We start from the raw sequence: 24556 nt of genomic DNA, 5'->3' as shown, positions 1-24556 counted from the left end.
AGGTTAATGCAACACAGGAGGAATGCACCTTGTGAGGGGACTGGAGGTAATACGTCAGGGCATGGTTACCAGTGTCCTGTTGACCGGGGCCATAGGTCGAGGGGCTAAGCTTCAGGGCCTGGCACGGGCGGTACATGTCTTTCTGCTTTGTTAGAAGTTGTTATGGATGTTCCGCTGTTTGTTGTCAAAGTGTTGGGTGTCTTTATTGCACAGGGCCATAAGTCTGAGGTGGTCCGGTGGGTTGTGAGGTTTACGAGGGGGCGCGTACGTTCAGGCAGTGGTTTACTGCTGTGCTGTAAATAATGCAGGTGGCAGGTGGTGGCCTTGGGTGCTACAGAGGGGGTTACAAATCTTTGAAGCGGCTCCAGTCTGGTTGGGGGAGGTAAAGCAGCGCGGCGCGGTCTCTGCTCTCATGCCTTTGGCAGCCCTCACAGGGTGGGAGGGGGAATGGCCTTGCAAGTATTTCACAAAGGTATCTCCCTCGTGTGTTGCTGAGTTAGGTAAAAACATTAAGCATTTGAACATTCTATAATACTTATTCAAATCCTTTTTAAAACATGCATTTCAACTTTGCTGGATGTGTCTCGATTATACCCAGTCTGAACACCGTATTCGTACACTATGTTTTAACAACTACAATATTTAATTATATGCATATATATTTGCAGTAAGTGAGGTAGTAGTCGGGTTGGTGGAATACATAGGAAATGACTCGCCACTGTACGTGACGGTGGTGGCACATAAGAAGCTTAGACATACACACATAACAAGTGCATTTCTTGCGCATCCTTCGCATGAGATCCACAGTCTGGTTACATTCATTTCCTCGTATATTCTAGCAGCATTAGTTCAGGTATGGCGCGAGCCCATGAGGTGTACGTTTTCTCAGTAATATTCGTAACAACTAGATTCCTGGTGCGTTCCGTCATTATTAGCACCCAACTGCAATGATATATGTTCATCATCGCTTATATCATGGGGGCATGATCTCTTGTAATTATACATCTTACAGGTTTTTACAATATAAGGGGTTTTATGAGAGGAAAGCATCTTTTGCAAGTAGTCTCAACATTAATATACGAGGATTGTCGGGCCTGTGATGACCATTTTATTGTTCATTTCATTTTGCTTAGGCCTGCTGGCCGGGTCAGGCTGGGAGCGATGATACGATACACTGCGGGAGGTGAACTGTTACAATGTCAGTGCATTACACTAGCTCATGTTCTTTTGGTTCGTGGGAACGGGCTCGCAGCGGATCTACCAGGGTGCTGCGGCAACAATGATGACTGAAACCCTCCAAGGGTGGGGGCCGCGCTACAGTGCGCTGAGCTCACACCATCCTTACCAGACAAAAATGGTGTCTAGGCCTAACTAAATTTTAATACGTGTGGGCAATTAATGCGTGCGGGCAATGTCTCCAGTGGGTGAGCCCTCCACCACCTGGGCCCGGGTGGCATGAGGAGACGCCCAAGAGAGCCATAGTCCTCACCTGGGGAGAAAGTGCAGGCGAAGGGGGTCGTCTTGGACCAGTCCTCCCCTACACAGTGCAACTCTTCATCTTTTTGGTTGTGGTTAACAGAGACCCTTGGGATACCCTTATGGCATCCATGGTTGGGGCTACAACCCTGTACCCCTACTGTATATTTTTGGTCACTTGTGTGTGGCCCACGGAGCAGGGTATGGGCTGGTGGCAGTTCCATGCTGAATTTGACAGGTGCTCGGAGTATCCTCCATTTTGGGATACCCATGCCCTGACATAGGAATCAGTGGATTCCTGATAGGAAGCAAGATGGCCCCTGTGGCCTCTTGGTTTCTATTACATGTTACCTTGTTTTTCCCAAAGTCCTGGGAAGCCCTGACTCTGTCCCTTCCTCTGACGGGCTGTTGGGTGGAAGAACCATATATGGTAGTGTTGGGAAGTCCAGGCTAGACTGGCAGGAGCCTTCCCAGTGACTGTATGTTGTGGGTATACCCTTGGGGTGGGACCTGGCTGAATGGAGTGTGTGACCAATATGAATTCCGTGTTATGTGTGTCTGGTATCTGTGAATGTGACACAAAGATTGAGCCAGCCCTGCCTGAAACTGACATGAATGCAGTTCAGTGTGCTGAAAGGCTGGGTACTTGCCCCAATCCACATTCCTTGGTATGGGTGTCTGGGTGGAAGTGAATGGCCTGAATGCACTGTGAGTCTGATTGGCTGCCTGAATGCCCTTCTGACAGATTGGCTGACTGAGCTTGGCTCAGCAGTGTGAATGAGGGACAGATGTGTATATCTGGGGATCTCTCATTTACCAAGATTGTTCAGAAGCTGAAGTTGAAACTTGAAGCTGCTTATCCTTGAAGGCCAGCTGGAAGAAGGTTTGCTGCTGCTTTCCTTTGACCTGATCTGAAAGCTGTCCAGTCTGTCCTGACCTCTCCCCAAGCTATGAGGAAACATCGTGCAGAGGCTGATCTTCCTCAAGGCACCCTAGAAGCCAGTCCCGAAAGACTGTCAACCGGAGACGGGGTCCGCCGAGAGGTCTGAAGTAAAGCACCTGGACAGCGAGGCCATCAAAGTCCATTGCTGTCGACCGAGGTTCAGAAGATTTCCGTAACCGCTGGAAGCCAGTTGAGTTGTTTTTCCCAGAAGCAGGGACAGCTTGACGCTGTGCTGCTCGATGACCGGAGCCGCAATGCTCCACCTTTGCCTAAGAACATTTAAACAAAGGGTTCCCATGCCATCACTGTCGACCGCTTTGTCCTGCTGGAGACAGTCGAGGTCGTCGATGACTGAGGAGAATACGCTGGTGGGTTTCCCGTCATCTGAAGTTCACAAACAAGCTGACCAGTGAAGATCCAAAATCCAACCATGGTCGAGTCCCGATCGTTGATGTCAACATCTAACGCCGACACTCGATGCCTGCTGCCGGGCCTACGTTCTTCATCAAGCCTTCTTTACAGCACCAAACTCTTTTCTTCGAGGACTCTCGATGCCAGGGTTCACCTTCTTCGAGGACTCTACACGCCCTGTGGCTCCTGCTTTAAAGGGAGTCCACCCTCGAAGGATCCATCGACGAACCGCCGAAGAAACTCTGCTAACTCAGGTACATTGGGGTAATGGAACATTTTTACCAGGAAACAAGACTATTTAAACATAAATGGACTGGGCTTGTTAATACACTTTATTACAGGTTGCTCAGGTGGGGGGATCCTCACACAGAACTGTGTCTTAGTAGCTAAAGTACTATTCTGCCATGGTTTAACTCAACTTGCCTTCCTTCCTATGCAGATACACATTACTGTTTGATTTGTATGCCATTAGAAACTGTCAGCAGTTGGTGTATTTTAAAGGAGTCAATAGTTAAGCGTGGTATCACATAGACATTGGGCCTCATTACGACCCTGCCAGTCCGGAAAGAATGGTGGCGTTAAAACCGCCACCACCGTTCGTTCCGGACCGGCTGATTAAGAATTCTGACCTGGCGGGATTTACACCACCCACCTGCAGGCAGACATGGAAAAACAAGCTCCGTCATAGACGGATCCAGTGTTTCCATTGTCCCCATCCCCATGGAGTTCTATGGGACTCCATGGGAATGGGGACTTACAGAATTCCGCCTCTGGAATTCCTGGGTCACCGGGGTCGTAATGCCCCGGTGATTCCGGGAATCATGGAGGTGGAATAGTAATACAGATCCGGTGGTAACCTGCCAGTTTTTCCGGCACATTACCACCGGACTCGTAATGAGGCCCATTGTATATATTTGCCATATTAGAGTTGCCAAAGTACAAAGTGTGTTATTAATTATGTAAATATATTGAACCTTATTTTTATATAAAGAACTGTGTTAGCACATACCATAGTGTGTGGACATTCCTTCCAGGGGGGCTTGGGGACTACACTGTACTTAAGAACCAGCCTGCATCACCTCCTGAGAGCTTAAGCCTTGGCTGCTCGTCCATACTACCATTTCGAGAATCTTGGCTGGGGTGCTCTGTGCTTCTACTCTGCCATATAGGTGGCAGGAGTACAGATAACCCCCTCCAGTCCTTACAGTCATCCTGGCATTAGTGATGTCATCTCCGATGTCATCATTGTGGTCATATGCTGCTCAACAAGGGGCAGCAAGTTAAGGTGGCTTTGCCTGAATTGTCTGCTGAATTTCAGGGGGTTTGTTGCATTACATTTTCACCTTAACATCCCTGCAACTAAAGTTTTTCCCTGAATTTCAAAGGTTTTGTGACAAGTTTTTCCCTGAATAATAATATAATTGTATGTTACAGTGCAACAGCCACACTATAATATACAAAGAAGAATACTATGTAAGCATTTATGTACTTTGAGAGGGGAATCGGTTATATTGGAATAAACTTTCATAATTTATTTTCCAAAGAAATGACTAAAAATATTAGTAATACCATTGCAATATCTTTAATTAAATATTTACTTTCTAAACTTCATTTCTTTTCTAACTGATTTTTTGTGCATATTACCCAAACTTCGAATTCTTAGCTTATATATTATCACAACTTTCTTTAGTATCTGATTAGTTTTAGTTTTTATAAAACTTGCCATTCAGAAAAGAATGTGTTCGTGGAATGTTATTACAGTAAGGAGAATTGTACATTCAAATGTGAACATTGACTGTTTTCATATCACTTACGATTAGGCTTGTTTTTACTTTTATCTTTTCTTATTTCTTTTTTACTATTACAAATACCTATAATATCATGTTTGAAATAACTGAAATAGATTTACCAGAATCAGGTAAATTCCCTACAAGGAAGTATTGTAATTGTGTGCTAATACTTGAAATTGAAACCAACTGTATAAAGGTATATATTTTATTTTAAACTTTATAAGTTGAAAAGTACTACAAATTAATGCACCGCATGTAATCATATCATACTTCTGTATCAGTGTATTGCTCCATGTCATGTTTTGTAATAAAATAGAATATGTATCAAAAGGCCAGCAAAAATATTCTAACTTATTTAATCAGTAATGTCACATTTGATATAAATACTGATCTCATTGGTGATGTCATGCGTGATGTAATTCGTGATGTCACCAGTGATGTCATCTGTGATATCATCATTGTGGTCATACGCTGCATAGTTAAGGTGGACTTGCTGAAAATGTGATTACTGAATTTCAAAGGTTTTGTTGCTGTGTATTTTTCACTCTAAATCTGATAACCTTAACTCTCTCCTAACTAAGGTTTAGTCTCTGAAATTAAAGGGTTTTGTTATACTATAGTTTCTTCGGGCCCAGTAGCAATGGCCTTCGGCCGTAGCCACTGTACATGTTCCACCAATAGATTTCTCTGGGACCCACTAGCAATGCTCTTTGGTGCAGAGATCCATTACCCCCTGCCTAGGAGATGTGATCACTGCAGGTGCAAAATACCTTGTTGTTCACTCTCACCCCACTCCCACAGGATTCGGCTGATATTCCCCCGATAATGGCAACAAACTGCACATTTGGTGGCATTGAACTACCCATGCCCTTGGGATTTCCCTGGTATCCCCCCGATAATGCATGAAAATCGCAAACTCTTCCCTACCCTCACAGGCGCTCACCAAGTGCCCCCTCCTCTTTCCATGGTACCTCCACTCCCCTCAATTGCTTGTTTCCTCCCTGGCCCAATCTTGGCCATTACCCCTATCACTGTTTTGTTCTTGTGACATAGTTTTCTTCTCAGAGGTGGACTTGATTGAAATGCGACTGCTGAACTTCAGGGGTTTTGTTGGATTCAGTTTGATCACCTTAACTCTCTCTTTACAAATGGTAGTTAAAAAGGGTTTTGTTATACCTTAGTTTCCCCAGGGCACACAAGCCATGGCCTTCAGCTATGGCCTCAGTCATGGTCTTCAGCCATGGCCGGTAGCTATGGCCAAACAAGTTGCATAATTTCTTGAGGTCTCACCAGCTATGGTCTCCGGGTATGGCCTCTGTGAACGTTGCACTAATATCTTTCATTTGGGCACACTAGCCATGGCCACTGGAAATGTCAAACTATTACTTTGTTACCAAACACCCATTGCCCCCTATACAGTGGATGTGGTGACTGCAGATGTTAAACCTTTTTTTCTAACTCCTTATTCCCGCCATTATTTCACAGTAATAATTTCCAATAGCAGAAATTCCTGTGGTAGAGTAGCCGTTCGCCGATTCCAGCGATAACGGGAGAAATTGCTCGGAATTTAAAAGTCTTCCACATCCTCACAGGCACTGGACATTTGTCCCCCTTCATTTTTCAGATCTCTCACTCTACTCAATTGCTTTTTCCCCTCCCTAACCCTCTCCCAATACCCTCTATCACGCAGCACTTTGTGTGAAGCACTTTTTTGTGAGCGTGTCTTGCAACGTTGCTGCTATAATCTTGTGAGATTCCTGTGGTCTTCCCCTGTAAACCAAAAATGTTTTACCCGTAAGTGGCTGCTCAACCCGCCTCCCCAACTTCCCATGGTGTCTTCTTTCCCACTCCCAACCTCTAGCCTGATGTGATTGCTTTTTGGTATAGCGCCTACAGCCAGGCCATCTAATTTATCTCGGGAGGATAGCTCAGGGGCAACATGCTCGCTTTGGAAGCAAGACGACACAGAGCAACGCAGGTTCGATCCCCAGGTCTGCGCTTAGAAACCACTGGGTATTAAGCGCGTTTTAAATAACCTATCATATCATATCATTCATGTATTTATTTATAGTGCATCGAAAACCTTCAGGCATCAGGGCACTGTGGTTCAAAACAATCAGTGTTCCCATAGGAGAGACTACATAAACAGAAGAGTTTTGAGTTTCTTTCTGAAGTCAAGAACGTTGTTAGACTCTGTAATGTCGTGGGAGACTTCATTCCAAAGTTATATGCCATCCTTTTTACTCCTCGAAATAGCGCTTTGAGTTCTTTCATTTGTGGCTTCTCCCGGTAATATCGCATGAATCACTTACATCGGGCAAAAAAAAAGAAAAAGGCAGCTTTTCAGCATCAAGGCTGATATATATAAAGGGTTTAAGGAACAGGGGGGGCACCCCATGCCTCTGTCAGATAGTTGAAAAACTACTGGATGAATTTATCACAAACCAGTCAAGGAAATTAAGTCAATGCTTTGAGCCCAAATTGTTTCTTATTTGGTCCCAATTTGCCAAGCAGTTTTTCGTGATACGGCTGTTCAACAACTGCACTTTTTCTCTATGTGAAAATTCATGCGAGTAGGCCAAAAACAGCGTCTTTATGTTTACTTAATAACGTTTTCATTTTGTAACAAATTGTTCCCAAAATTTCAAGTTTGGGGGGTCCTTCACAAACCTTTGGTTTTGCAAATGTCATCCAAATCCATTTAACAAGTCAAAAGTTATTAGCATCTCTCAACCTCTATGCTGCAAAGCACCAAGACCAATATAAAGGTTTTAACACCCCCTTATTTGTCAATTATTTAAAAAATGAATGGATTTATTTACCCAAAACAGTCAAGAAATTGAAGTCCATGCTTTGTGCCCAAGTTGTTTCTTATTTGGTCCAAATCTGCCCAGCGGTTTTTGTACTACGACCGTTCGGAAACTGCACTTTTTCTCTGGGAAAATGAATAGGTGAAAAACTGTTAACAGTGGTGTTTTGTTTTCTTAATAACTTTTTCATTTCAAAACATTTTGTTCCCAAAATCTTTAGTTTGGGAGGGGCATACTTTATGTTTAGAACATTTCATTCAAATCCATCCAGCAAGTCAAAAGTTATTAGCAATTGGATTTTGGGAGAAAATCAAGAGGGGAAGGATATTTATTTCTGAAATACCTCTCAGCCTCTCTGCTGCAAAGCACCATGGGAGATATCTCGATTTTTTTTGAGAGGAAGACAGCACCCGATTGTACGTCAAATATTTTAAAAAGTACTGGACGCCATAACCCCAGACCCCAAAAGGATTGCGAGTCAACGCTTCGTGCCCAAGTTGTTTCGGACCTGGTCCAATTCCATCCAGTGGTTTTTCGCTGTGTGGTCTGGCAAAATTTACCTTTTTTGTCTATGGGAAAATGAATGGGGACAACGCCGAAAGTGCTTGTTTTATTGATTATTATTTTCCTTTATTGTTAATGTGTTATATCAATTATTAGCCTTTTCACATAATACAAATCAAAACAGATTCTCAGTGCATGGTTAAAACAATGTAACATATCACAACTCAACAAATCACTCATTAAAATGTCCCTATCTAACAAAATAAAAATAAAAATCACAGCTTCCCACCAGTCTTCAAGGATAGTCCTTACTCAGGCCAAGCTCCTTTAATGTTTTTATGAGTTCAGTTGTCAGAAACGTTTCATTCCCTGAGGACACTCAGTGGCACTCGATGCCAAAAAGTCAATAGTCTATAGCCATCTCAAATCGCTTACAAACTGGCCAAAAGACTCCACTGCCAGTTGTCTTGTCCCAAGGCACTCAATCATAATATGAAGCAAGGACTGTTGTGTCTCAAGTTTACACAATGAGCAAACATCATTACGTGGTCTATCATTTAACTTACTTTATACAACATTCCCAGGTGGCAGCTGTTTTCTTAACAACTTTTTAAAACTTTTTAATTAATCTTTCCCAATATTTCCAGTGTGGGAGGGCCTGTGCGTACAACATTGTCTGCTGAATGTCAGCCAAATTCATCATACGAGTAAACATTTATTAGCAATTAATTTTTGAGATTTCCTATGGAACTCACCAGGCACTTTAAATATAGTCTCAATAAAGTGAATAAACGGAAGTACTCTAGGCTTAAACAAATAGAATGCATTGAAATGTCACCAAACTATAATATGTGAGTGGTCAGAAATTAGAGGCGGACACAACGTAAATACAAAAATAAATAAATAAATAAAATTGATATCCCTCATATGGGGGGGGGGGGTTATGTTCAAGTTCTGGCTGTCAACCTCTTTCTTAGAGTGTTTTGGCTTTTGGCAATTCTTGTTCAGAGTTTCCCCAAATTGGCATCTCATATAAGGCGCTTTGCATGCCTTTAGCCCTTTAATTTCTTCTTTAGTGTCTCTTGGTTTATGGCAATAAGGGTTCTAAGTTTCTCCAAATTTACATCTCATATAAGGAGATTTATACCACTTTTGTCTTTGTCCTTCAATTCTACTTAGTCTGTAAAAATAATCCCCCCAAGTGTTCATTAAATTGTTGGCACATCCCGGACCCCCCCAACTCCTCTGGGTTGACTCATTGTTGTACCATGCAGCTGTGACAAATGTTTTCCGTTGAGCAGACTTCCCCTGCCAGGCAGTTTCTTTAATTTTCCGCGTCAGCTTTTCACCCTTTCGCCGATGGATCCATTGGCACTCCACAAGACCGTGTCTCCTTCATTCCTGTCCTGCGGCAAATGTCTCACTTCTAGCAGTCCCCCCAGGGCACTCATTATGACTTTACTACTCTGGTATGATACGAGGTTACCTGTAAGTGTTTTCTTCTTCCTTCATGGCGCATCTTCTCTCCTTCCTGCTTGCAGGTGATTTTCAAGTTTAAATGTCCTGTGCAGCTGATTGTAAATCTGACAATTAGACTGCACGTTATACTTGGTATTACTTTCATTCCATATTGACTCCTTGCTCCTCTTCGTCTCAGTACTTGAGGCTTTTTGGGACTTCGAGTCCAAAGGAAGTTTACACTGTTTTAAGTTACATTGTTGGACACCTTCGTTTAACTAATAACCATCATATACATGAGATGTAAAATGTGTTTTAGAGTTGTTATGTACATATGAAGAGTAAATAGAGTTCTGTTTTGGAATGTTTGGTAGAAGTGGGCCTCAGGGTTTTATAAATAAAGGGTTCTGAATGATGAAAGCAGGCCATTAGAAACTCTGGAATTCGAGTTTCTTCTTCACATGAAAGGGAGGAATACCGCCTCCCTCCTGTTGGAGTAACCACTTTCCCCCTATAGCCATCTCCTCCCATGTGATTCAACCCACAGATACCATTCCCAAGGTCAGGATCAGGTAGAGGTACCTTTTCTTGGCCACATGAGAGGAGACTTTAGGCTGGGGGCCATTGATGACTCCAAAGGATTCATCACAAATAGTTGACTGATACTTGTAAACAAGAGGGGAGGGATATCTATTTCTAAACATGTTTGTACAGTCACTAGGAACATATCTTCCTTGTCATTCAAACCTTGTTTATTGGAATTTAACACATTAATCAAGCATTTTCTCCTGGTTTAAGGTCTTGGAACAATGTTGCCATGTCTCCTCGATAATGGAATTCTCTAAATAATTCTTCAGGTTAGATCAGAATCATTATTGGTTTTTTTTATGTCCCAAACATGGACAAGTTTCGTTCTGAGGGTGCCTTCCCTTATATGTATGATATGATATGATAGGTTATTTATAACGCGCTTAATACCCAGAGGTTTCTAAGCGCGGACCCAGGGATCAAACCCATGTTGCTCCGTGTCATCTTGCTTCCAAGGCAAGCACGTTGCCGTTGAGCTATCCTCCTGGGACAATGTGATATGTCTTTGCATAGTGTGGTCTGGTCGTCAGCCCAACAATTGGAAGGTCACATGAACAACGATACAATAGATCACGTGATCAGCTCTGCAGTTTGAGCAGACATGTCTTCCCATGTACTCCTTCCCATTCAAAGATTGTGGGTCTACTAGTGGATTCACATACCATGCAGAGTCCACAGGGATAGTGCCCCCATATTGGGGGTAATCCCTGCATTGGGGTTATTGGACCGGCATTCGGCTCTCTGTTTACCTTAACAAGACACTGCTGTAAATTCTTTCCTTTTCTAAAGGCAACCAGTGGAGATCATGAGTCTGAGCAGCGCTGTCCTACTTTGTCTTAGTTTTCGCTATTCAGACTCGGGAGACCTAGGAGGCCATTTTAGTAGGCTGAAGGGAAAATAGCCTATATCAATAATAATACACTTAATAATAATAACACTGTTCTTTTTTAGTGTTACATGAAAGACTCCACCAGCTTCTAGCACTGTAGTAACTTGTGTTATCATTATCTGATTTTATATGAGAGTTGATCTGTCAACGTCGGAAGGAGGAAAGGCTGAGTTGGCACTGCTGCAGCATTCAAATGTTCAAAGTGAAGGGTGAGCTTGTGTCAGTGACCAATGCTTTACTGGTGTAGCTGTCCACCTTTGGCCTGGGTTCTGGAGGACTGCACAGGGGCAACGTGCTGGGAAGCAAGACCACGCAGAGCAGCAAAGGTTTGAATCCCAGATCCGTGCTTAAAAACCGAACCCAGGCTTTAAGCGTGTTATAAATAAACAAAAATTAAATAAATAGTCCACTCCCATTCCTTTGTGTTTGATCACTATTGTAGAACTCTACTGAGGAGCCCCAGCCTGCCTATGGGCAGTATTTGCGGGAGAACAGTTAAATAAAGGTAACTCATTTCATTTCTGCACCAACTTCCAGAGCCCCCTTTCTTTGCACTCACTATCACTAAACCGTAATCTACTCATCCACTTTTTTTTAATATCACACTGCTATGCTTCCATTACGCATTAAGACGCTTGCCACATCTCTGACCATGTTCACGAGCGGGTCTCAGCAATCACTCTGCTCACTCATTCATTGAACTTCACCAGCATCCAGCTGTGGTTCACGCATTGAGTGTCGCTGTCACTCGCCCCTGTTACCGACTGAGAGCCACCAACCCTCAGTGTAGAGCATCACTCAGCTCCTTCTCGCTCGCGGCAAATCCCCATGGCTTATTCCACCTCTCACTCACTGAAATTAACCTCGCCCACCCTCTAGCACTAACTGAAATCCATTCCAAGTCATTGAAATTCACCAGCATTCAGCTCCTACAACCCATTGAAATTCCTTATCACTCACCCTTTTCACTCATTGAAATTCTCCATCAGTCCCCCCTGAACACCAAAGGAAATGACATAATCCTTGCCCACTCTTACCCACTGTGCAGCTCCCCTTACCCACTTGGATTCCATATCAGCCCTCCACTGCCATCACGTATGAGAGATAGGCAGAGTTGGGGGGGGCAGATCACCAGACCCCACCTCCGCTCTGCATCCATGCAGGGTGGACCAGAGGGGGCACCCCCTGGCATCCGGATCACCGGATGGGACATCCAGCGACAGGCAGACCACGAGGGGCACCCGCGGCCTCCGCAGCTCGGGGCAACCGCAGCCTCCGCAGCTCGGGGCAACCGCGGCCGGGGCAACACCAGCGCCATGGTCACACGGCGCCAGTGAGCACAATAGGCGGTGTTGCCCAGCAGGGGCACCGTCTCCATGCCGGGCCACGTGGTAGGCCCAAGGCACGCTGCGCCGCACCAGCATGGTGCAATAAAACACAGGAGTCAGCTCTGAATCGACTGACTAGCCAGAAGCGGCTCGTGTCTTTTATTTCCTTGGTCACATGGTTACCCCATGTGACCAGGACACCAAACCTGGAAGATACCATGTCCCCCGGAGGGGTGACATGCAACAGGCAGACGGGAGCGAAAGTCCAGGGGTTCTGGATTTCAGGTAAATGTGCATATAATGCATGTTCTTGGACCTTATCTGAATGTTTGGTATTCTGCAAACGTGACAAACCCATCCCTAACCTGCAGATTGTATCTTCCTAAATGAAAATAGATTGCAATTGTGGATTAGCATCGCTGGCGCCCCCTAGTATGCACATTGCTCTCTCTATGCTGAACAACACAGACACTCCCCATCCTGCAACTCTTTTAAAATAAACGTTTTTTATTAAGATTTCAAAGAACAATGTAAGTCAAAATGGCATTAGTTACAATGTAACACAACTTTATAACCAGTTGAAATACCGAGTCACATTACAGGACTTTCTTTTATATAATGTGTTTCATCTTCTACGGACTACTCTATATAGAACCTATTATGTCCATGCTATACCCAAGTTCTTATTTGCCGTCATGTGCAAGCATCTCTCCTGTACTGACCAATGCAGTTTAGTTTTTTTTTTTCTTTCTTTTTTTCCCTCACAATTCTTTCTTTAATGTAGTATAAAGTCTGCAGTCAAATAAGTGAAATAAAAAAAATAACAAGATTAGGGTGTCATGTGATGCATTGTAATAACTATGCATGTGTTTAATTGACATTCTGTGTTTACGTCCTTTTTGCAATCTGAGAAATGCAGCCGTAAGTTCTTTCTCTTTCCTGCTCTTTAGTCTACGCCACTTGCATACCACTTTGCTAGCTCATCACCAGTTATTGCATTTATTTATGTAATTGTTCTTCCAGAAAACAACATAAGGGTTCATTTGTAATGAACCCATAATTAGCGTGAAAGCGGGCTGCTTACGACATTATTTTGCTACATTGCTGTACTGGTCGAACAAATAACACAGCCATCGAGACGGATCTGGGTTTCCATGTCATATATCCCTTATTAACAAAATGGATCGGGCATGTTGCCTACTAAGGGCCCCTTCACGAGTTGGGCCGTATCCCAGCTGTAATACCGCCTAACCGGAACAGCGTTAGTACCCACCGATCCGGGGGTATTATTGCCGGATCCCGCATTGGGCGTTAACGGTAAATCCCCGTTCCCCAATGGGTCCTCTGGACCCAATTGGGCCTCTTCGGCGCTAATACTGCGCGCTTTTACAGCCGGCGGTAGTACAGGGCACTTAATGGAATTTTCACCTACAGAAAAAAGCTGGAGGTAAAACAGACCATTTAGTGCCCAACTCGTGATAGGGCCAGCCCTTAAATGCACGGTAATACCGTTACCGCCGCATTTAAAGGCTACAGCCCAACTCGTGATGAGGCCTCATGTCTGTGGATAGCAGACAGCATTTACCTGGACTCCTATGCAATCCCAAAGGTTTTTTGCAGATACAAAAAACAGGCAGATTCCATAGACTTCCTGAGCATTTCTTCCCACATCAAAATCAGATGCTGGCAGAGATGCTGTTGGATTTATGAGGCGGAGAGGATGAGTGTGGCATAAACTGCCCATGCGCACCCACTTCCACGGCAAATATGACCCGCATAGTATGTAAAGTGATATATCACCAATTAATGGTACAGGCCCTCATCACGAGTTCGGCAGTATCCCGACTGGGAAACAGCCCAACTTTATTTGCGTTAATGCCCACCCGTCAGGCAGTATTACTGCCAGATCCCGGGTTGGGCAGTAAACATTCCCCATTCGCCATTGGGTCCGTTCAGAGCAATTACCGCTGGCGGTATTACTGCACAGTATTTGCAGTGAAAATTTGCATTTTTCCAGTGTGTTTACCCCCGGCTATGAGCTTGAGGTAAACACGCCATACTCATGATTGGGTCGGACCTTTAAATGCAGTAGTAACCCCATTACCACTGCACTTAAGGGTACCACCCAACTCGTGATGAGGCCCACAGTGTTAACACAACTTGATTTTTCTCTGCTGTCCAAACACTTTTGATAGAATCCGCTATATTGCCACTTGCTCCCCTACTTCCTGATGATACTATTTCCATCAGCTCCTGGACTATATAGAACCATGGTAACAACAGCATTTGTGGCTGAGTGGTCATGGTCCTTTCTCTTTCGGATTGAATGCGCCACCTACACTAACAGCGCCACCTGGTCGACGTAATAGGATTATGAGCAGAAAACAGAGCCTTCTCTTGCTCAGAATAAAATGTACAATGAGGAAATTGAGCCTTGTAGTGCACTGTGTGTGCAGTTCAGTTAATCTTTCAACACAATGGGCCTCATCACGAGCATGGCGGTAGCCGTGTCTGTATGACAGGCACGGCTACCGCCATGCTCGCTACCGGCACCGGAACCCGCGATTGGGCAATAACCGGCCCATTACGAGTTGAATGGGCCGGTAGGCCTATTCGCGGTAGGCGGTATTGCTGGGCTCCCGATCCCCATTCTTCCCCACAGGGCAGAATGGAAGTGGGGAGCATGGATGCAACGGCACCGTTGATAATGGTGCCGGTGCAATTACTAGTTATGGTCGTGGGTGCCGTACAGGCCGCCAGGCACCCGCGAGCATTTACTCGTAAATTGGCGGGACGGTATGAACGGTGCGGTGCCTTACCGGCACAGTTCATACCATCACCGCCAGGGTCGTAATGAGGCCCAATGACATTTGTGGTGTGGGGGGCGGCGGTCCAAAACGCTATGTATCCGTAACACTTTTAAATAATAAAGCACTGTTAGTATTTCCTAATCCATTTTGTAAACCTAGACTTGAAAATCCTCCTTTTCCATGCTGATCTGGAAACGTATGCGTTGCTAAGGCAAAAGAAGTAGTGTGGGCAATGAGTGAATTACTGTACAGTGATAAGTGTAGGTTGGCTGAGAAGAACAAGTGGGTAGAACATTCCAGGGGTTTCGATTATTAGTTTACTGAGGTGTCCTTTTCTTTAACAGGTCTGTTTGAGGTTCGTGCCTGTGAGTATTTGGAAAGCATTCCTGAATCGGAGCCTAGTGGAGTGAACAAGTTCCTAAGAGGTCTCGGTAAGTGTCCCATAACATGTGTTTGCATACGAGTGCGACACGCATGACATAAATACGTATGTCCTTTTTCATGTTAAGCATTTAATATCATTCATCGTATTAAGTGTGATGCAAAGCGTGTGATGTACATGAATGACACCGTGGATCAGCTGACGTTGGTGGTCCCCCTGTATTATGAAACTCTGAATAATACCTGAGGCTTTAAGAAAGGGGAAAGGAAGATTCTTCAAAAGACGTGCCATGAGCCCATTGTTCTGCCTTGTCAGAAGGCACACATTGAAGGACCACCCATACTGATAATGCTGAGCGCTTATCAAAGCATTTATTTATGGAACATTTAGTTGAGCCCCTTGCTTGATGCTGTGATATTCTACATGCGTGATTCTGCTTAACTTACCCTAGTCTAGATTTTGAGCAACCATTTATATTGGAGTTTTACTAAAGTCCACATTGGGTAGGACTGTAGAATACTCTTAGATGTATAGGACTCCAACACTTAGGTTTGGCCTGCACTACACAAATGTTTTGGTAGCTATGGACGAGCAGCTAGGCTTAGTCTAGGATGGAGGAGTGCTGTAGGTAAGTACAAAGACCTCAAGGCACACCTATAGTCAAGGAAACACTTACACAGTGTAGTTAAATAACTCCCCTTATATGTCAGATTGCCACTAAGTGCAAAAAGAGTCACCCATCCCTTTCTGTTATCTAAAAAGATCTTCAGACCCACATGTTGCGGCAGATTTCAGGTCCAGAGATTGCTGGGCGACCTTAGGCTTAGAGCATTTTTCTGTTTGTGTGTGCTGAGTTGATCAGTTCAGCTTGTTCTCGCCCTTTACACAATAGGCAAGAACGAGGCAAACTTTCATTTTGATCAACAGGTACCTATGTTTCCAATGTGACCCAGGTATATATTGAAAGGGGGGCGGTTAAAATCCAGATTCATGATCTCATGATCTCCTCTAACCTTCAATGGGCCATGATAACTCCCTCTTCATTAGAGGTTGAGTACTGCAGAGAGTACAACAGGAGCAGGGCTCATGATTCATGATCTCCTCTAACCTTCAATGGGCCATGATAACTCCTTCTTCATTAGAGGTTGAGTACTGCAGAGAGTTCATGATCTCCTCTAACCTTCAATGGGCCATGATAACTCCTCCTTCATTAGAGGTTGAGTACTGCAGAGAGTACAACAGGAGCAGGGCTCATGATTCATGATCTCTTCTAACCTTCAATGGGCCATGATAACTCCTTCTTCATTAGAGGTTGGGTACTGCAGAGAGTACAACAGGAGCAAGGCTCATGATTCATGATCTCCTCTAACCTTCAATGGGACATGATAACTCCCTCTTCATTAGAGGTTGAGTACTGCAGAGAGTACAACAGGAGCAGGGCTCATGATTCATGATCTCCTCTAACCTTCAATGGGCTATGATAACTCCCTCTTCATTAGAGGTTGAGTACTGCAGAGAGTACAACAGGAGCAAGGCTCATGATTCATGATCTCCTCTAACCTTCAATGGGCCATGATAACTCCTTCTTCATTAGAGGTTGAGTACTGCAGAGAGTACAACAGGAGCAAGGCTCATGATTCATGATCTCCTCTAACCTTCAATGGGCCATGATAACTCCTTCTTCATTAGAGGTTGGGTACTGCAGAGAGTACAGCAGGAGCAGGGCTCATGATTCATGATCTCCTCTAACCTTAAATGGGCCATGATAACTCCCTCTTCATTAGAGGTTGGGTACTGCAGAGAGTACAGCAGGAGCAGGGCTCATGATTCATGATCTCCTCTAACCTTCAATGGGCCATGATAACTCCCTCTTCATTAGAGGTTGGGTACTGCAGAGAGTACAGCAGGAGCAGGGCTCATGATTCATGATCTCCTCTAACCTTCAATGGGCCATGATAACTCCTCTTCATTAGAGGTTGGGTACTGCAGAGAGTACAGCAGGAGCAGGGCTCATGATTCATGATCTCCTCTAACCTTCAATGGGCCATGATAACTCCTCTTCATTAGAGGTTGGGTACTGCAGAGAGTACAGCAGGAGCAGGGCTCGTGATTCATGATCTCCTCTAACCTTCAATGGGCCATGATAACTCCCTCTTCATTAGAGGTTGGGTACTGCAGAGAGTACAACAGGAGCAGGGCTCATGCAGACTTCATACCATTCACCATCATTATTATGGTGGGTGTAAAGACCCAACCACCTGCAATGCGCTAGTAAAATCTGCCATTTCAGCTAAGAAACCATACATGCACATGCCACATAGTAGCCATCCCTGGAAGTGTGCCTCCAGGTCAGAGCCATCTAGGTATTCACATTAGCTGAAAAGGTTGCTTTTTTTGCTTCATATGAGGACATTTTTATTATCTTGGAGGGGGGCGCTATCTGATTCATAGATTGATCAACCCAAGACTGGCGGCTCTCAAAGATGCAACAAGCAACCAAACACACATTTCACCCTCATAGGGATCAACAGTGCAGTGTAAGTTCAGATCATTGAGAGTGAAGTATTGGGTTTGAAAAAAGCAAGAATAAAACCTTTCTACCTGCATTTTAAAAAAGGTCCTATCAACTAAAAAGCCACACATCAGTAGCCATCACCTCCAGATCACAGCCACACAGCAGTGCATCATGGATAGTCGGTTTAGCGTAAAAGCTTTCTTTTTCCTTCAAATGAAATAAATGGTCATTGTGTGGCTAAAATATAATGTAAAAGAAAAAGGTCATTGTCTTATAGGGAAAAGCTATTTTATACATAGCTTTATTAGCACAAGACTGACAGCTCTCCAGGATGCACAACACACATACCCCCGATTATAATGACTCAAATCAATATGATGTATGACATATTGAACCCAATGGTGAAATAACTGCACAGGTCCCCTTTCTCATACATACATACATTTTTCAGAGACTTCCCTCATTGGGGATCATCACTGCAATGTAAGTTACCATCCTTCTTCTCAGGGTTTTCTGGGGAGACTGCCATCAGTATTGAGATGCAAACATTGGGGTAGGTTTACCATTCAACAGCAATATTATGCTGGGTTTGGAAAATGCAAGAAAAAACATTTCTACCTGTGCGATAGAGTTGGCTGTTTCGGCCAAAAAGCCACACAGAAATGCACTATGGTTATGCAAATTAGCTTAACTGCTTTATGTTTGCTTCGCATGAGAAAATTAGCATTGTGTTATAGGGCAGTGCTATATTATACACAGCCTTACTTTTAGGGAGTTTTTAAACAAGTATCTGTCTTGGAAAAGCCCACCTTAGGTGACAGGGTTGTACCTCTTAGGTTTAGCCTGAACTAGCCAAAGTTTTGGTAGCAATGGCTGAGAAGCCAGGCTTAGTCTAGGAGGGAGAAGGGCTGTAGTGAGGCGCACACCGTACTTAGTGCATACAATCAGTTCAAGGAAACACTGACACAGTTATATAAAAACGAGTTATTTATTTCATATACACTAAGACTTTAGCCATACATCATGTAAGTACTATTCACACAATAATATCACAGTAGAATAAAAGGTAGCACATTTTAAATCAATGTAAAGCAACACAAAAGTGAGAGGAAATACTGAAACAAATAAGCAAACTTTAGATCAACTCTTGAAACTTCAATTAACCCCTGCTTAACCAATCTTTAAAAGGCCATCCCTATACTAGGTGATTCTCACAGAGTCAAAGGGCCGGGGGGGTCCAGTGACCAAGGGCTGAGGAGGAAAGAGGCAGATAAGCAACAGCCAGAGTCAAGTCTATGAAGGTTTTCTTCAGGTTTGCAGGTAACAATTTATCAAATTAGGGCCCAATGGGCGGTTCACCCCAATGGGACTCAGGGTGCCCTGGAGGGGGGAGCAAGTAACAGCTTAACTGCAGCCCTCCAAGAACACAAGAAGAGCGCAGCAAGACCAAGGTAAGTACCTAGGCTCGAGGCAGTACCTTCTCAAAGAAGAACTTGGTCCAGCAGGTTGGTCCCCTAGGTGGGACGACAGTTGTCCCCGGTTCAGGTTTCTTGGCCTGGATGGCTGAAGAAGGAGCTTTGGTGGGAACAGACAGATGCCCTCGAGCAGCTGGACGCCCATCATTGGATCTTTCTCGGCAATGGCACATTGGAGCCCTTCACAGGCTTCGGGTCAGCGACAGTTGTTGTCGGTCGGCTTCTCTTTGGTTCTTGGTCCTCGACTCAGTTGAGGGAACATCTAGGAGCGCAAAGGTGTCCATCAGGTCCAGAAGTATGCCCACATGAATACAGTCGGAACCACGCTTCACACGACGTTGCACTGCAAAATGGCACAGGTCCCAGGGTATTCAGAGTTTGCAGCCTGGAAAGGTTGCAGCTCTTCATGGAATGGTGCACAATGCAGGTGGTCTTGAGACTGGTTGGGCCCACCAGTCCAGGGGAGGAAGTCATCTTCATGAGATTTTCCCTTTCATGCAAATCTGGGGGGTGGCTGTCCCAGGTGAACAACCAACCTCCCAGTTCAAACTGGTACCAGGGAAGCACATCGCAGAACAAAGACCAGAGGAGTTTCGGTTACCTGCCCCACTTCCTGTCCTTTCAGGCACTCATAGAACCTTGGCAGGCTTTCTGGGGGAAGCCCGCCAAAGACATAAGACCCATCAAGACCTCCTGCAACTAGAATGGTAGAAGAAGGCTCAAGTAAGAACAAGTCATCATGAACAGGTCTTAAAAAAGAAAGTACAGCCACCATGTTAGGCAAATGGTGAACCTGTGTACCCTACTGCAGCTGCGAAGACAGCCTGCGGTAGAAGTCTACAGCAAGTTGTGCAAAGAGGTATACGGCCACCAGCCTGACAGATGAACTTGTAACAGTAACTAAAGGTTAATGACACAGTGAGAAAAGGGAGACAATGTTTCCCCTCAGCACTCCACATAAGGTCGGGCGTGCTGATCTCACCAAAATAAAACACAGGCGGGACACCCTGGTAACTTGTGTTAACTCAGGTAAAGTAGAAAGGAAAGCTGAAGGAGCTTCCAGCAACACTGCACAGAAAACGCTGTGCGCTGCAATAATAAAATGTAGATGCCATGGAGGAAAGCATAACTCTATTGCAATGTATCAAAAAGAGGTAAAAATATTTCCCAAGGTTGGGTAAAAGAATGGCTGAGTGTGGAAAAAGGTTCCCACTCACTCAAGAGAATCGTCCCACAAATCCAATAGTCAAGCAAAGATGCTGGGGGACTCACAAAGTGGGGAGAATTATACTCAAAAAGGAAATTCAATGTAGCACTTACCAACCCAAGATTGGCGGCGTTCAGGTACATATGTTCGGTCTGGTCTTAAGGGTCACTGTACTCCCTATTTCCTGTTAGATTAGGTGTGTACGACAAGGCTGTATCCTTGCTCTAAATACTGGAGGGGGTTTTCTGTGCTCCTGCCTTCTATATGGCAGAGTAGAAGCACAGAGCACCCCAGCAAAGGTTCTCTATTATGGTAGAAATGGAGGAGCAACCAAGGCTTAAGCTCTCAGGAGGTGATGCAGGCAGGTTCTTAAGTACAGTCTAGTCCCCAAGCCCCCACAAAGGAATGTCCACACACTATGTTATGTGCTAACACACGTCTTTATATATAAATAAGGTTCAAGATATATACATCAATTAATAACACATTTTGTACTCTTGCAATTCTAATATGGCAAATATTTACAATGTCTGTGTAGTACCACACTTAGCTATTGACTCCTTTAAGATGCATTAACTGCTGACGGTTATAATGGCATACAAATCATACAGCAATGTGTATCAGCATAGAGCATAGGAAGGAAATCAAGGTGGGTTAAACAATGGCAGAATGCTGACCCCAGCTACCTAGAAGCAGTTCAGTGTGAGGATCCTCTCATCTGGGCAACCTGTAATAAAGAGTATTAACAAGCCCACTCCATTAATGTTTAAATAGTTTTGTTTCCTGGTTAAAATGTTCAACTACCCCAAAGTACTTGAGTTAGAAGAGTTTCTTTGACGGTTTGACGACGATCCTTCCAGAGTGGACTCCCTTTAAACGGACCCTCCAGTTTATAGCGATTTTGCAATCCCGCAAAATGCTGCAAAAACGGCTGTTTTGCGCAAAATGCCACGAAAACGGACGTTTTGTGCAAAAACAGCCATTGTTGCAAAAAAACCTAGCAAAAATTACAATAAAAAAAAAAAAAATACTCAGGGTGCCAGATTCTCAAAACTTAAATACAAGAAATGAAATTCGCAAACACATCTCATCACTTGCACCCAAAAAAAGAGCAGCCCAATCCACAAGGGACACTTGAATGGGCACATGTTATTAAAATGTGCCCATTCAGGTGTCCCTTGTGGATTTTATATGTGCCGCCATTAAGATGGCCTTTTTCACCACTTTGAGTAAATCAGGGGGCGTTTTTGCCAATTTAAAAGCACATCCTAAATTTCCATGCAAGATGCACTAAATGTGTAGAAATTGTAGGCAACCCTATGCACACAGGAGGTGGGGATGCCACTGCATGACAGGGGGCCTCATTACATGTCCGGCGGTAGCCGCGCTGGTAAAAATGGCACGGCTGCTGCCGGAGTCATTTTTTTCCTGCCGATCCCTCCTTTCAGGCGCTGGAAAAAAGAAAATCCCCATTCCCATAGAGTTCCATAGGACTCAATGGGAATGGGTAGGACCAATGCACCGGCACTGTGTGCAACAGTGCCGGTGCATCCGTCAAGGTCTGCGAGCGGGTGCCCTTCTGCCCGCCAGGTCAGACCCGGCGACCTGAAAGGCACCCGCTCGCAGAACTCGTAGTTTGCCGGTCCGGAAACAATGGTAGCGGCAAGCTTACCGGTACCGTTGTTTCCAGACCAGCAACCTCATAATGACCCCGAGGGTCTTTTTTGACCCTATCATGCATTTTTTTAAGGTATACGAACCGCTGCTATGTCGCTTGCATTTCTATCCTGTTTGAGGAACAGAAATGCGTTTTTTGGGTCGCATTTTACAGTGGACGCGCTGGGAGCTTGCAGAACACTGTCGGGAGAACGCTTCTATTTAAGGTACTACCCATTTTGCACACCAAAAATCGATCGAATGGTACAATTTGACCTATTTCGCCAGTACCATTCGATCGTTTTTTACAAATACCGAACATGTGGAGCAGGGGTTGCAGGGGTGTCACCTGCTCCCTATGTTCAGTACTTTGGCCTTGGGGGTTTCAGGGGTGCCCCCACTTCCTCAAAATTGGAGGTAGGGGTCTGAAAACAAAAACAAAAAAAAACTAAAAAGGGACCCTGCGACGTCTGATCTGACACCGCAGGGTTGTAGGGGATGCGGCAGCGACCAAGCAGTTAAGTAGGGGAGGGGGTGGTTTGGTGGTGAAAGGTACATTTTGGGTTGTTTGGCTGAAGTGCAAATCTATTTGCGGCAAAATCGACTACGGTCAATTCCGCCGCAAATAATAACACTTCGGTCAAACAACCAAGAACCCTATTCAAGGCAGCTGGCCAGCGCACAATTTGCACTATAGCTCATCCCTGTGGAAATGCGCAGGTCACCTTTGAGAATAATGTGACCTGCTCATTTCCAAAAATGGGTTATCTAAAAATAGCATATCCTCGGCTTAAATGTCCAATTTCTTGAGGATCCTGGTCAAAATCTACATTTTTTTTAAATGGTCACGCTATGAAAGGGAAAGGGAAGCGAGGAAGAGTGATGGGTGAGATGTGGCATGATAGGAAAGAAAGCAAAGGGAGAGCAGTGGGTCGGGGGAGGAAGCAGTGCACACGAGAGAAGAGGAAGCAGTGATGTAGTGGGCCAGAAATCTGAGAGCGAGCGGAGGTACAGAAAGTAGAGGGAGCGTGTGGTCAGGGGGAGCAGTGAGCCAGAAAGCAGAGAGGAAGCGGTTGGCCGGAAAGAGGCAGTGCGCTCTGATTGGATTGGGAAAAAAGATGAATGAAGGACTGTATATTGCGTGAGGAATTGTAGAGTGTAAGTTGGGAGTATGATTTGGAGTTTGGCAGGGGCGGGGGAGTGCAAATTGTGACTTGACTGTGTGACATAGCACATTAGTATCTGTATGACAGAGTGAGAGGTTCAGGACTGCAAGTTGTAATGGGGAGTTGGTGAGCTGTGTGATGTGTGTTGGTGAGAGGTGTGTGGGTGTTTGGGGGATTGGAGAACATAGAAGGGGAAAAGTTTCAGCATTACAACTGATAATGATCAATTTAGTTAACACTATTAAATAGGCATGCACATTAAAACAAATATGTAGCCAAAACAAAAACTGTTCTGCCAAGCCACTGACATCTGGGATTCTTCCGATTAAATTAATACAAAGGATACATAATAATGACACCCTGGCTCTCCTTTAGCCTTGCATTCTGCCTCTTTCCTACAATGTGGCAATTTTACACCCTCCAGATAATACAAAAGGTCCCGCAAAAATGCTGCAATAAATAAAGGGTTGTGCTACGAAATTTGCCACAAATTTTGCCATTTCATGCTGCATAATTTGCCATTTCATACTGCAAAATTTGCCATTTCATGCCGCAACATCCTGGAAGGTCTGTTGGTATTCCTTGAAGAAATGTGAACACTTGCATCAAGACTGCAGCTTCGACCTTTGCAGTGCTCGTCGACGATCGATCGTGGATGTCCTGCGAAGATGAGGCGTGCGGTCCACCTCGATGCAAATAGTTCAGTGCTGCAAAAAAGACTTGGTGAAGAACGTAGGACCGGCAACGGGCATGGGGTGGCGCGTCGACGATCGAGACTCGACCACGGCTGGATTTCAGATCTTCACTTGTCGGCGTCTTTGTGGACTTCGGATGACGGGAAACCCACCTGCGGACGTTCCTTGGTCGTCAACGACCCCGACTTTCTCCGACGGGACAAAGCGGTCAACGGTGATGGCAAAGAAGCCCTTCTTTCAATTTTCTTAGGCAAAGGTGGAGCATTGCGGCTCCGGTCATTGAGTAGCACAGTGTCAAGCTGTCCCTGCTTCTGGGCAACACAACTAGACGGGCTTCCAGAGGTTACAGAGATCCTCCGAACCCCGGTCGATGATGATGGACTTCGATGGCCTCGATGTCCTTGTGCTTTACTTCAAGATTTCTCGGCGGCCCCATTTCTGGTCAAAAGCCTT

At 44.7% G+C, this 24556-nt stretch overlaps 1 protein-coding gene across 1 annotated transcript in view; it reads left to right on the top strand.

Annotated features, from left to right (window-relative positions):
- The window catches only part of DENND2C (DENN domain containing 2C), a 463255-nt gene that overhangs the window by 425129 nt on the left and 13570 nt on the right, over window positions 1–24556 (top strand). The window contains exon 18 of the mRNA XM_069633399.1: window positions 15352–15438. Within this exon, the coding sequence (XP_069489500.1) occupies window positions 15352–15438 (87 nt within the window). The remainder of the gene's footprint in view (window positions 1–15351; window positions 15439–24556) is intronic.

The sequence above is a fragment of the Ambystoma mexicanum genome, chromosome 13 (assembly GCF_040938575.1).
Source record: "Ambystoma mexicanum isolate Mex_15411 chromosome 13, UKY_AmexF1_1, whole genome shotgun sequence".
NCBI lineage: Eukaryota > Metazoa > Chordata > Amphibia > Caudata > Ambystomatidae > Ambystoma > Ambystoma mexicanum.
Note: the sequence above shows the minus strand (reverse complement) of the source record. Positions and strands in the feature narration are given on the sequence as shown.